At 43.0% G+C, this 14,284-nt stretch overlaps 1 protein-coding gene across 2 annotated transcripts in view; it reads left to right on the top strand.

Annotated features, from left to right (window-relative positions):
* The window catches only part of IFT172 (intraflagellar transport 172), a 33,814-nt gene that overhangs the window by 6,547 nt on the left and 12,983 nt on the right, over window positions 1-14,284 (top strand). For both annotated transcript variants that reach the window (XM_042982278.1, XM_007088883.3), the window contains exons 9-21: window positions 85-208; window positions 609-704; window positions 1,593-1,754; window positions 2,128-2,181; window positions 2,424-2,527; window positions 2,703-2,788; window positions 6,633-6,745; window positions 7,580-7,747; window positions 11,322-11,458; window positions 11,694-11,801; window positions 13,173-13,257; window positions 13,561-13,653; window positions 14,149-14,226. In XM_042982278.1, coding sequence (XP_042838212.1) covers window positions 85-208; window positions 609-704; window positions 1,593-1,754; window positions 2,128-2,181; window positions 2,424-2,527; window positions 2,703-2,788; window positions 6,633-6,745; window positions 7,580-7,747; window positions 11,322-11,458; window positions 11,694-11,801; window positions 13,173-13,257; window positions 13,561-13,653; window positions 14,149-14,226 — 1,408 coding nt within the window. The remainder of the gene's footprint in view (window positions 1-84; window positions 209-608; window positions 705-1,592; window positions 1,755-2,127; window positions 2,182-2,423; window positions 2,528-2,702; window positions 2,789-6,632; window positions 6,746-7,579; window positions 7,748-11,321; window positions 11,459-11,693; window positions 11,802-13,172; window positions 13,258-13,560; window positions 13,654-14,148; window positions 14,227-14,284) is intronic.

The raw sequence follows: 14,284 nt of genomic DNA on the forward strand, positions 1-14,284 counted from the left end.
AGACTCATTTCCTTCAGTTACCCACCCATTTCCACTCTTTTGCTCAGCCTCCCTCTGTTCTAAAAGCCACCTACTTAATTTCAGACTTCGGGTGCTCAACTGGAGCCCTCGAAGAAGCATCTGGGAAGAGGCAAAGCCCAAGGAGATTGCCAACTTATACACCGTCACTGCCTTGGCCTGGAAACGGGATGGCTCACGACTCTGTGCGGTGTGTTTACTAGTAATCCCTTTCTGCATGGGTGACTTTCTCCAAACTAGGAGAAATCTTGCCTTTACCTAAAGTACTCTCTCCTGAAACTAGAGAATCTCCTCTTCCATTTTGACTCCAACCTAAAAATATGACATTAAAGGCAGGAAAGAGAAATTCACACTTTATTAGAAGCCAAAAGAGACAGAGTTCTGTAGGCAGAGCTGATTTCTCTCTTTCATCCCATCACTGTGTGATACCCTTGAGCCCTGTGATTGCCCTCTTTCCATCTGGTTCTTCCAAAAACTGCCAGCCCTTTTACTGCCAACTCTTCTCTAGATTCTAGAACCTGGGTTTTGAGGGTGTCTCTAGATACTCTCCCCAGGCCTGTTACCTTTTATGCTGTCACTTTTCCTCCTAGGGCACACTCTGTGGTGGAGTGGAACAGTTTGACTGCTGCCTCCGGAGGAGCATTTACAAGAACAAGTTTGAGCTGACATATGTGGGCCCTAGCCAGGTAAGCAGCTGATGGCCTGCCTCACCGCAGTCTTGCCTGCGCTCATTCATCCTTGTGATGCTTTCCTGCCTTCTGGACATAGGCACAGTGTCAACCTTAATCCCTGGCAGAACTGTTCTGGAGAACAGAATGTGTCAGGGCAACTGCTTGGCATCTTTTATGCTGTAGTTCTTCCAGCTTATTGCAAGAAAATATTTATGAACAACATATCTAAGGGCCTAAGAGGTACAGAGATTGCTACTTACATCTTCCTGGTTTAAAACTTTACTACCTGTATGCTGTCAACTGGGGAGTTTGATCAATAAGATTACACGGGTATGTCACATTGCTTTAGGGCCTCTGAACTCACCGTGTATGACGTTACAAGCTAATTTCCTAGTCCCTGAGCTCATTTTTCACTATCTCTATACCCTTTTCCTTTCATTTATTATTCATTGGTTCCTTCATTCTTTTATTTTCTCTCCATTCTCTGTGTGTGAGCACTATTAGGTATTGAGAACACCAAGATAATTATTTGTAATACATTGTCCCTTAATGAAGATCATTCTAGCAAGGGAGACAGACACATGAAACAACAATATAGTACACCATGGTTGAAGTCATCACAGAGGTTTTTACAAAGAGGTACAGGAATGTAGAGTGATTGGTTTTACCCCATGGAACTTACAGTCATAGGTATTGTGAGCACCTAAAGAGATAACATATGAAAGCATTTCATAAATAGTAAAGCACTGTGTGAATGTGAGATTTCATTTTTACCAACAATATCCTAGGCCAGATGAAGAAATAAGATGTTAGCTTTGTTTAACACTGTGGAGATGGGCCAAGGGCACAGCATGTTTGGGTTGGAAGAGGCCTGTTACTTACCAAGACTTGTTCCTTACCAAGGTGATTGTGAAGAACCTGTCATCGGGGACCCGAGTGGTACTCAAGTCACACTATGGCTATGAGGTGGAAGAGGTGAAAATCCTGGGAAAGGAACGTTACCTGGTGGCCCACACATCAGACACACTGCTGCTGGGGGACCTGAACACTAATCGCCTTAGTGAGGTAAGAACCAGAAATGGAGGGGTGGGGAATGGAGCATCTTGAGTTGCTACTTCAGGCGAGCCAGGGTCCCCAGAGGGAAGATCTCTGGGGAAAGCTCTACCATTCTGGTGCTGGGGAACTGATAATCCGGGAGTGAGACTCAGGAAGTCCAGAATCCTGGAATATGAATCCTCACTATTGGACTCTTGGACTGTTCTTATGCTCTCTCTCAGAAACCTAGAGACTAGGGCAAAATCTGACACAGCACCTCTTTTGTGCAATGTCAAAGCCTTCCTAAACTCGATCTCTTTGCCTCCTACCCTTTCTCTCAGCATGGTCTTGGATACTTACCCACATTGTTCCTTATGTCTTCTCCCTCCTCCCTCCTTGACAGGTAGCTTGGCAGGGATCTGGTGGCAATGAGAAATATTTCTTTGAAAATGAAAATGTGAGTAGAACTTGATGAACCATCACCATCTCAATAAACCTCCTTCTAGCTCCTGTGTCAGAAGGATGGAAAGGGGCAAGGGGTTGAGGAGACAGCAGATAAAGGGGGAGGGTGAAATAGGCAGAAGAACAGAATAAAGAGAAAAGTGGGAGTCACTTTGAACTGACAGTACACCTCCCTCTACTGTTTGTCCCTTTCTTCTTGCAAACTTCCCACCATATAACAATTCCATTCATCCCCAGGTGTGCATGATCTTCAATGCTGGAGAGCTAACCCTGGTGGAATACGGGAGTAATGATACCCTGGGTTCTGTACGTACCGAATTCATGAACCCCCACCTCATCAGGTAACCCCACAAGGTTCTCTAAATTTTTGAAACCCCAAAGAATTCCTTTTTAACGTCTAACTCGTATAACCTCGGGTTAATCTAAAAACTTCATTCTGTATGGTACTTCAGGGCCCTTGGTAAATATTACAGTGGCCTAAGCCCATTTTGCCTTACCTCACCCTTCATGTTTCAGTGTCCGTATTAATGAGAGACGTCAACGAGGAATTGAAGATAATAAGAAATTGGCTTACCTTATTGATGTTAAGACTATCGCTATAGGTAAGACTTTCTCATAATTCTAATAACAGAATAGATATTTATATACACTTCCATATCACAGGATTGTGTGCAGTGGAGAATATAGGAATCTAAGAGGCACCAGGTAAATGTGTGACCCTGCTCTTACAGAGGATATGTGAAATGTTCAGGTGTATGTGTGTGTGTCTATATGTAGATATCTGCATACAGATACAATGCTACATATATAGTCCTGCCCATATAATTATTCATGTTCTCTAGGCACGTATCTTAGGGCTGGAAATTGTGAACTGTAGAGAAGAACCATTAGCAAATTTATGAATCTTCCTGTCTAGACTTCATAGGGTAATAGACTATTAGAACCGGAAGGGGGCTTGTTTTCTGCATATTTTGTCATTAGTAACTAGTGATGACAGATTTTATTTGGATTTCACAAATGTTCACATAAATAAAGTTTATTCTACATATTAATAATTAACTCTGCATTATAAAATGTTCCAAGCATAGGAAAATGTGTATAGAATAACATAGTATTCCCTAAGAAGTATAGAGAATAGCATAGTATAGTTGTTAAGAACAAGGGTCTGGAGTCAAACCTCCCCATTTCTGTACCTTGTACCTGTGTGATCTTAGGTAAGTTTCATAACTTTTCTGTATCTCATATTTCCTCATCCACAAAATGGGGATCAGAATAGTACCTACCTCATATGAAGAGCACTTAGACTAGTGTCTGGCACATAATAAGCACTTAATAAATGTTAGCTATTAATATTATTACATGTGTACCCACACCCAGTTCTGTCATGTCCTGACCTCTCATTGTATTTACTTTGGATCTTTTATCTCTTGTCTTATTGAGGGACATTTAAGTTGTTGGTTTTTCACTGTCTCCAGTGTTTCTGTTCTCTGAGGTTTATACCTAGAGTGGAATTGCTGAATCATAGAAGAGGTACATCTGCAATTTCACTAAATATTTCCAAATTGCTCTCCAAAGAGATTGTACCAATTTACATTCCCACCAGCAGTTAGAGGTCCCAGTGTTCTTCAATCCTCTCCAATACTTGAAATTGCCTGACTTCATAATTTGGCTCAATCTGTTTATATGAAATAATATCTCATCGTATTAATTTTTTGTTGTTCATTTGTTTATTGGCTGTTTGGATTTCTCCTTCTTCATATTGCCAGTTCTTATCCCTTGCCTATTTTTAAAATCAGGTTGTCTTTTCCTTGACTTGAAGGAGTCCTGTGTATGTGTGTAGATAACCTTATTATTTGTATTGTAGATACTTTGTCTCAGCATCTTTTAGTGTTCAGACTTCTTTAATTTTAATGTAGTTCATTTAATCACTTTTTAAGAAATAGTTGGTGATTTTTGAGGTCTTATTTAAAAAGTTTCTTACTCCTGGGGCGCTGGGTGGCTCAGTCAGTTAAGCCTCCGACTTCGGCTCAGGACATGATGTCACGGTTTGTGGGTTCGAGCCCCATGTCAGGCTGTGTGCTGACAGCTCAGAGCCTGGAGCCTGCTTCCGATTCTGTGTCTCCCTCTCTCTCTGCCCCTCCCCTGCTTGTGCTCTGTGTCTTTCTCTCTCTCAAAAATAAACAAACATTGAAAAAAAAATTTTTTAAGGTTCTAACTCCCTCCTATATTTTGCTTTTCACCTGGAATTAACTTTTGTACATAATGTGGGTCTAGATCATATTTTACTTTTTCCATGTTTAACCACTTATTGGAAGTCCATCCTGTACTCACTAATTTGTAACATCACTTCTCATAAATTGAGTTTCCATATATGTATGGGTGTGTTCTTTTTTTTTAACTTTATTTTTTACTTTTTAAAATTTACATCCAAATCAGTTAGCATATAGTGAAGCAATGATTTCAGGAGTAGATTCCTTAATGCCCCTGACCCATTTAGCCCACCCCTCCTCCCACAACCCCTCCAGCAACCCTCAGTTTGTTCTCCATGTTTATGAGTCTCTTCTGTTTTGTCCCCCTCCCTGTTTTTATATTATTTTTGTTTCCCTTCCCTTATGTTCATCTGTTTTGTCTCTTAAAGTCCTCATATGAGTGAAGTCATATGATTTTTGTCTTTCTCTGACTGACTAATTTCACTTAGCATAACACCCTCCAGTTCCATCCACGTCATGGCAAATGGCAAGATTTCCTTCTTTTTGATTGCTGAGTAATACTCCATTATATATATATATATGCCACATCTTCTTTATCCATTCATCCATCGATGGACATTTGGGCTCTTTCCATACTTAGGCTATTGTTGATAGTGCTGCTATAAACATGGGGATGCATGTGTCCCTTCGAAACAGCACACCTGTATCCCTTGGATAAATGCCTAGTAGTGCAGTTGCTGGGTCGTAAGGTAGTTCTATTTTTAGTTTTTTGAGGAACCTCCATACTGTTTTCCAGAGTGGCTGCACCAGCTTGCATTCCCAATGTATGGGTCTGTTCTTAGGAGACTTTTACATCTCATGAATTTTGTATTTCACATCAGATTATTGACCTCAGAAATGCAAGTAACTGTAATGGAAATAATAATATAGTCCAGTGGCCTATGAGCCATGAAACTTTGGACAAGTCACCGCACTCCATAGGGCTCATCTTCAATGTGTATAAAATGACAGAGTTCTTCTCTTAACCTTTTTTGGTCCCTGACCCCTTTGAGTATCTAATTAAAATCATAGATCCTTTCCCAGAAGAATATATATAAACACATAATTTTGTGTATAATTTCAGGGTGTTCACTGACATAGGGCCCCCACAGCTCTAGCGTTCTATGATTTTACATGTAAATTGGGACATTAAAACATGGCCTCATGATTTTGCTATTTGTTTAATTAAAAGAAATTTCATTTTTTTAAGTTTATTTATTTTGAGACAGAGCATGCATGTGGGAGGAGTAGAAAGAGAGGGAGAGAGAGAATCCCAAGCAGACTCTGTACTGTCAGCACAGAGTCCAATGTGGGGCTCGAACCCACGAACCATGAGATCATGACCTGAGCCAAAATCAAGAGTCGATCACTTAACCTAGTGAGCCACCCAGGTACCCCTGCAAATTTCATTTTCAAGTTGGTCTTCTCAGCTGTAGACATTAGCTGATATTTGTCTTTAGCTTCAGCAGATATAACCAAGACAGGATGTTGCTCGTTGTTAATATATATAAATAAGAGTTGTAAGTGGGCTGTGTTCAGGAGAGTCTCTGAAAGCATCCTAGTCAATCCTGAGTGGTCTGTGCTAAATGTGATCATTTCTCATATTGTCTGCAGACTTCACACCAAACAAACATCCATCCCCAGTGTGGTCAGCCTAACTGTAGTCAGAGGTTCCTCCTGGTTTGTATGTGTGCCCTCACCGCTGTTTGCCCCTTAGTGCTCTTACATCATAGGCACTCAAAGTGCAGGTAACTCCTTGGAGCAAATAGGATCATCAAGGTCATTTCATCCATCAGTTTTACCTCACTGGGGTGCTAGAATTGGGGCTCTTCCTTAATGTGCTCAGTTTTGCCTTCCAGAGGATTTTGTGAGTAATGGAAGCCAGTTGCTCTGATCTGATCTGCTAGGAGACAACTCCAGGAGTCCCAGAGAAGAATCACATTTCTTGATGGATCTAGACCTTTGAGTTAACCACAGAGTTAAACAAAACCTCTACAGTTTTAGAAGAAATCTAGCATCTGAAGCATCTTCGCAAAATTATGTTGCATTGGCCATTTGCATTCCTCATATTCTAGGCTGATGCAACGTTCGTAAAGCCCAACAGACGAGTGAAGGCAAGACCGTTGCAGGCTGCCTCATGTCCTGTGTAGGATTATATGGAATCTATTCGCTTAACCCTATCTCCTTTGCTTTGTAGTGGATCTGATTGGTGGCTACAACATTGGCACCATCAGCCATGAGAGCCGTGTGGATTGGCTGGAACTTAATGAAACTGGACACAAGCTTCTCTTCAGAGACCGGAAACTTCGTGTAAGAAGGTTTACTAAGGCCTTAACCATTGAGTGGTCCATAGAGGATGTAGTGCGCCTGCCTGCCACCAGGGATTGTGGGGGGCAGGATGGGACATAGTTCCTTGGTGCTATGCCATTAACATAGCAAAAGGCACAGAAGAATCAACATTATGTCTGATATCACAGCCCATCCTGTATTACCCATGAGATTGTATCATGATGGCACCAAAGTCAAGAGGAATTTGGGAGCTGATTTTTCTCTTACTGTTCACAAGTCTAATGCCCTCATGAAACTGCCTTACCCATGCGTGCCTAGCTGACCTTTACCCACACCTGCTGCAGTGTTTTTCAGCTACTCTTACCTGACAGCATTGAAACTGGCTCAAGGATAGTCTCCCTCAGCCCCTTATTGACTCTAATCTCAATATGGTACCACCAAAGAGTTCAACATCCGGGGCAAAGAGACAATCTGGTGATTTTTAATTTCATTTCCATTGTTATGGAAAGCCACACCACAAATATCCAGGCCATTTAATTTGCCTGATAGCCTCACTTTTGTGATCCAGTGTGGCAACTCTGGCCCAGAGTTACTCTTAAGATTGAAAGTCCAACCATCACCTAACTTAAATTTCTGGGTGTAGATCTTTGCTCATTTGGTCATCTCTTACTTGTCAGAGTGATGATGTACCAAGTCAATATAAACTTCAAGGGTAGCAGATTAGAATGCTTTGAAATTCAGAATGTACCTGATTGGTGGGTTAGTTCACCATGTTTCACCATTAGGGAAATGGTCAAGGTCAGAAGATACCTCATATCCCCTTCTAATTGTGCTGTCTACCTCTTTCTCCTTCAGTTACATCTATACGATATTGAAGGTTGCTCTAAGACAATGATTCTCAACTTCTGCTCGTACGTGCAGTGGGTCCCAGGAAGTGATGTGCTGGTAGCTCAGAACCGAAACAGCTTGTGTGTGTGGTACAACATTGAGGCACCTGAGAGGGTCACCATGTCCTCTATTAGGGTATGTCGACACCAGGACGCCTTAGGCATAATGTCAGACTGACTGATTAGAGCCCTGAGGAAGCTCCAAAGGTTATTTGGTTTTCTCTGGCCCACCACCCATAATCTCTGTGATGGAGTTGGCAAGTAAAGCTTAGACTCCCCCACAGCGGGCCAGGCCCCAAAACCATCCTTGTTCAGATTCCTGACATTATATGAGGTCCTTGGAGTATGGCTGTCTATTACAGCCCTGGGAATTCACCAGGTCATAATGAGGAGTTCTCTTAAGCTGGAAGAGCCCCAATAAGAGGGGCAGTTCTGGGCAGTTCCTGTGTGCTGATTCTCTGTTGTAAGCCAGGAAGAGCTTCTTTTTTATCAGACTGAAGATCAGACCCTCCTTCCTATCCCACCAGCATCACACACATTCCAGTGATATCCCAACACCTGGGAGGAACCTGTGAAAACCAAAGAGGCCCCTGTGTAAGGCTAGGATGACTGGTGTAGGTATGGATAGAACACTCTTTTGTTCTTTTTTCTCCTTTCTTGCCGTTTTAGACTAATTAAGTTTGGGGTTTTTTAGGTTGTTTTGTCCTTTTTTAAACACTTGTTTTTTACTGTTTTGCTTTGGAGGTTATACATTTTATTCCTATAGTGGTTACCCTTAGAAGTTGGCTATATACCTAACAGTCTAAAGTTATCTAGCATCTAAACCCCCCCTGCAAACAATACAGGGCCCCTAACTTTGATTACCTCCCCTCTGCCATTATTGTCCAGTATTTTGTCATCCCCAAAGTTAGACATTACTCTTTTAACACAGCCATAATTTGTTTAGATTTACCATCATGGCACCAGTTTCTCTGTTCACTTTTTCTTTTTGCATTGCTGATCTTCCCTCTGGAGTTACTTTTCTTCTTCTTGAAAGACAGTGGTTTTTCTTTTGTTTCGTTTTGTTTATTTTTATTTTTTTAATGCTTATTTATTTTTGAGAGAGACAGAGTGTGAGTGGGGGAGGGGCAGAGAGAGAGGGAGACACAGAATCCAGAGCAGGCTCCAGGCTCTGAGCTGTCAGCACAGAGCCTGATGCGGGGCTCGAACTCATACTGGGAGATCATGACCTGAGCTGAAGTCAGATGCTTAACTGACTGAGCCACCCAGGAGCCCCTGAAAGAAAGTGTTTTTAAGATAAATGCTCAGTTTCTGAAAATTACTGAAATGTAATTATCTAAATTTTTTGTTAAGTTTATTTTGAGAGAGAGAGTACTCTTCACCAGTGCAGAGCCTGGTGCAGGGCTCAAACTCACGAACTGCGAGATCATGACCTGACCTGAAGTCACTTAACCAACTGAGCCACCCAGGCATCCCTGAGATTTTTTTTTTTTTTTTTAATAGGCTTCACACCCAGCATGGAGCCAAAGACGGGGCTTGAACTCAGACCCTGAGATCAAGACTTGGATGCTTGATCCAAGGCAACCCTGGATCTGAAACCCAGGGTTCAGATATATTCCCTGGGCAACCACCCAGGCAACCCTATCTGAAAATGTATTTATTTGGCCTGTTCTTGAAAGATACTCGGACTTAGTACCCGATTCCCGATTGACAGTTCGTTTTTCTTAGCCTTTTGCAAATACCATCCCACTGACTGATTTCCTTTCTTCTGAGAAGTTTATTAATAGCCCTTTCTGTCTTTTCTCTCTTGTTGCTTTTAAAGTCTTTTCTTTCGTCAGTGTTCTGAAGTTTCATTACAATGTCTCACTATTTCCTTTTACTTAGCCTGCTTCATATATTTGTGTGGTATGTGGCATATTTGTGAGTACACGTATTTTCATCAAGCTTGGTAGTTTCTCAACCGTGATCTCTTCAGACGTTGCTTTTTCTCTTGCTCCGTCTGGTCTTGCCCTCAGGACTCTAATTAGGCACATGTTCAATTTCGTGTCCTGTCTTTGTGCCTCTGTAACCTCTCTTTCATTTCCCTTTCTTTTTCTCACTCCAGGCTACATTCCTGATTATTTCTTAAGATAAATCTTTCAGGGGCGCCTGAACGGCTCAGTCGGTTAAGCATCCAACTCTTGATTTCAGCTAAAGTCATGATCTCACAGTTTTGTGGGCTTGAGTCCCACGTTGGGTTCTGTGCTTACAGCTTGGGATTCTCCCTCTCTCTTTGCACCTCCCCTGCTCACTCTCTCTCTCTCCCCCAAATAAATAAACTTTAAAAAAAAAAAAGTTCAGTAATTCACTTTCATCATTGTCTAATTTACTATTTAAACCACCCATTGAGTTTTTTTACTTCAAATATTAAGTTTTTCGTAAGGTTTTATTTGGTTCTTTCTCCAGGCTGCCTGGCCATTTTTTTTTAGTATATACGCTACCAAAGTGAGCCCAACATGGCCATTTTTGGTAATCTCTTATTTATTGCTTAACTTATCATTTCATTTTTTAGGTCTTTAAACGTTTTACACTTATTTTATATTCCGTAACTTTTTCCCGTAACTATCTTTTTTCAAGTTTTTAAATTTTTATTTATTTTGAGAGAGAGCGAGCATGCATGCACACGAGTTGGGGAGGGGCAGAGAGAGAGAGGGACAGAGAGAATCCCAAGCAAGCTCCATGCTGTCAGTGCAGAGCCTGATTCAAGGCTTGAACCCACAAACCACAAGATCATGACCTGAGCCGAAGTTGGATGCTTAACTGACTGGGCCACCCAGGCACCCCATCATGACTATTATTTTTAATGTCAGAAATCCTTGGAGGTCCAAAACTGCTGTAGTTACTATTTCCTCCTTTATAGTGGCTAACTTGTATTTTGGTACTTTTTTTTATTGAGCTCATGTTATGTTGAATATAAACTTTTAGAATCTTAAGGGCCTAAAATGGATTTGTTTTCCTGCAGAGATGATTTGTTTGCTTCTGCAAGAATCAGGCATATTAATAACTTTTGTTCCCTTTATTGAAGAGAGGCTCCCAGTATTCATGAGGGAGTCTCAGATTCAGCCTCCCTATCCTGCTGGAGGACCCATGATTTATTCTCTCCATAAGTGTGTGCCTTCAGGGCAGCCGTACCCTTTTACTTGCTCAGCTTCTGTTTTTTCCTGCTCAGGTTTTAGCACACTTATCTCTTTCTTTATTTCTTTTCTTTCCTTCTTTTCTTTCTGTTCTTCCCTTTGCTCCTTCCCTTCCCTCTGTTTTCTCCCCGTTCCCTTCCTTCTTTCCCTCCTTCCAGTAGGAGATGGGGTAGGAAGCATGCCTAGTGATTCCTCCAGATGAACTCAGCAACTAATGCATTATAAAGGATGTCCCAGGTTGAAGTTGTATTTTAACAAGAGGATTCAAGCTAGAAGCAGAAGGGGATGCGCATTTTGTCAGTTTACCTCCAGGCATTATTGCTGGCACAGCTATGAGTGTATTTTAACCCAAGGATATTACCATAGATCAGGAATTTTTACCTGCTTTAAAGAAACTAAATGTTAGGCAAACAAGGGCCACTGTAATTCCCTCGACGTGTGAGCAGGAGGGTTGGGTTAGGGTGGGTCTGTTCTGCAGTGGAGGCGGTGGAAACACCAACCTGGAATTGGGTGGGGGGGAACGTTGAAATTTTACAGGGTGAGGTCATAGGCCTGGAGCGAGGCGGGGGGAAGACCGAGGTGATGGTGACTGAAGGTGTGACTACAGTCGCCTACACACTGGATGAGGGCCTTATCGAGTTTGGAACAGCCATTGATGACGGCAACTACACCCGGTGAGGGTCTGGGCTGATAACCTGCCAGGTGGTGGGAGAATCTGGCTCTGAGGCAGGAGGACTTGGAATGGGTGGTAAAACCGGCCACATCTAAAAAGAACCTGGTGGGAGGAGATTAGACAAAAAGGGCAAACAATTGCCTGACCCTCCCTACCCCTTTCCCCCTGCCCCCTCACCAGCCTTCTTCTGTGTCTTGCTGACCCTGGACTGTTGCTTTGCTTCCTTCTCTCTTCAGGGCAACAGCCTTCTTGGAGACTCTGGAAATGACCCCAGAAACAGAGGCAATGTGGAAAACCTTGAGCAAACTGGCACTAGAGGCAAGGCAGCTCCACATTGCTGAGAGGTGAGGTAGACCAGAACTGAGGTGCTGGGCAGCTAGGAAGGATGGCCAGTGGGCATTTTGCCTGTGGGCCGCTCCTCCAAGCGCCAAGACACCACTTCCCTCCCGTGCCAACAGTGTCATCCTAGAACCCTTGCATGTAGTTATTCCAGACATTCTTCTGTCCTGGGTTCTAAGAGTATGTCTTTTACTGCTTTTGCTTCCCCTTCTTGTAACCAGGTGCCCTTTCAGAGTTTTAACACCCATATCCTCCAATCCATGCATCACTGTGTATTTACAAACATGGATTAGGAGTGTAGTTAGTAGGACAGACTTGGGTCTCTGGACTTCGAGTTGTCTTGTCTCCGTTTACCAGCTTGTATAACCTGCAGTTCAGTTATCCTTTCCAAGCCTTGGTTTCTCAATTTCCTGTATGTAAAATGGGGGTAATAATAGAATTTACCTCATTGAGTGGTAAAGAAAACCATGGTGGCAGTGAAGAAAGTAAGAGAATCTGTGCAAAGTGCACAGTAAACATCTGTTGCTGCCATTTTGTGTGGGAGTCCTGTATCCCTTCTTTCCCAGCGAGGCTGCTAGCTAGTCCCAGGGGCTCTGACCCAGCATCTTCAGAACATACCCTGGATCTCTCACTGTCCAACTCTACTGTCTCCACCCTAGAACAGACCACACCTCTCCTACCTGCAGTGTCGCAGACGCCTCTTAATTAGTCTCACTGATACTGTTCTTACACCCCTACCATCCGTTCATCATCCCGTGAGAGCTCAGGTGACTTTTTAAACCACAAATTAGATTGTCTTTTTTTTTTTTTTTTTTTTTTTTTTTTTTTTGCTCAGAACCTTCCAGTTGTACTTAGTGTAAGACCCATACTCCTTGCCGTGTCCTAAGGCCCAACAGTATATGGCTTCTGCTTCCTTCTTATACCAGGTACCTATTTGCTCATTAGTCTCCAGCTGCCCGTTGAGCACACCAAACTCACTCCGGCCATCGCACCTTTACACTCACTGTTCCCTCTGCCTGGAATAATTTTTCCCCATCTCACCATGACTGACTTTTTCTTATAGTAGGTCTCAGCTCAAATGTCGGCTCCCCAGGCCTTCTCCGAGTACCAGCTTAACTGTCTATATGTGATATCACACTACTTTATTTTCCTTTTCATTCTTTGAAATACCTTTGTTTGTTTGCTAATTATTTGTTTCCACTAGAAACTAAATTCCCTGAGAGTAAGGCCCTCATCTATCTTACCCTCTTGTGTCTCAAGTGGCAAAAATAGTGTCTGGCACATAATCAATGTTCAGTATATATCTGCTGAGCCAGTGAATTCATGATGATTCTGTACTAATACTGCTTATTACCATTATTGCTTCCATACTACAGGTGCTTTTCTGCTTTGGGCCATGTAGCAAAAGCTCGATTCCTGCACAAGACCAATGAGATTGCAGATCAAGTGTCTCGGGAATATGCAAGTATTATCCTCCTGAATCATTCAGTCTCTCAAGCTGAGATTTCTCTTCATGCTCAGTACCCTGACCCCTAGCTTTCCAGCCATGGCTCTTTTCCTCTGTTCTGGCCGGCCATCCCACCTCCACCCTCGAGTCGGACCACTCTGGAATTGCTTGCCAGACCTCTTCCACTAAGCCCCATGAAGTTTTTCAGCTTCTAAATCTTTCAGCTTCCTCATCTCTCAAGCCTTCCTGTCTAGGCTCACGCAGACAGAATGGCTCCTGCAGCAGCAGAATAACCAGAACCTTCTTCCTCCCCATAGGGTGGAGAAGGAACAGACTTCTACCAGGTCCGAGCACGCCTAGCCATGCTGGAAAAGAACTACAAGCTGGCTGAAATGATCTTCTTGGAACAGGTGATGGGGAGAAGGGGGACCAGATTGAAGAGGGGACCAGGGTCGGGGGGAAGCAAAACAAACTGAGGGAAGAGCACTGGGGGAGAGCACTTAGACAGGTTTATACAGTTAAATGCTTACTTACCCCTCTGCGTTAGTCCTTACAGTTACGTTTTTCTTTCATCGACTGTCTGCCATCTCCCCCTATACTCCAGAGCCTGTCCTGGCAATTCTAGCGCACAGAGGTAGATCCAGGTTTGTGGGGCCTGAAGCTTACACAATTTGAGGAGCCCTCTTTAAGAAAAAATACCTTGGAATGGGAGCTCTGCAACTAAGGTGCCCTGAGGCATAAGCATCTCTTAATTTCATAATAAACCCACCTCCGCTTGTGCATAAGTAGAGGATGAGGCTTTTAATCCACATGGGCTGGCATCTTAGCGAGGTTAAGGAGAGCCTGTGATTTCTGATCCTCATGTCTTCCTGGTGCCCCTCTTTGCTCTGCCCGGGTTCCCCTAGAATGCCGTTGAGGAGGCCATGGACATGTACCAGGAGCTACATCGTTGGGATGAGTGTATCGCAGTGGCTCAGGCCAAGGTACTACCAGCTCTGTCTTTCTCCACAGTGCCCACAACTCAGTTCCACCAATATCAGA

This window comes from Panthera tigris, chromosome A3 (genome assembly GCF_018350195.1).
Source record: "Panthera tigris isolate Pti1 chromosome A3, P.tigris_Pti1_mat1.1, whole genome shotgun sequence".
NCBI lineage: Eukaryota > Metazoa > Chordata > Mammalia > Carnivora > Felidae > Panthera > Panthera tigris.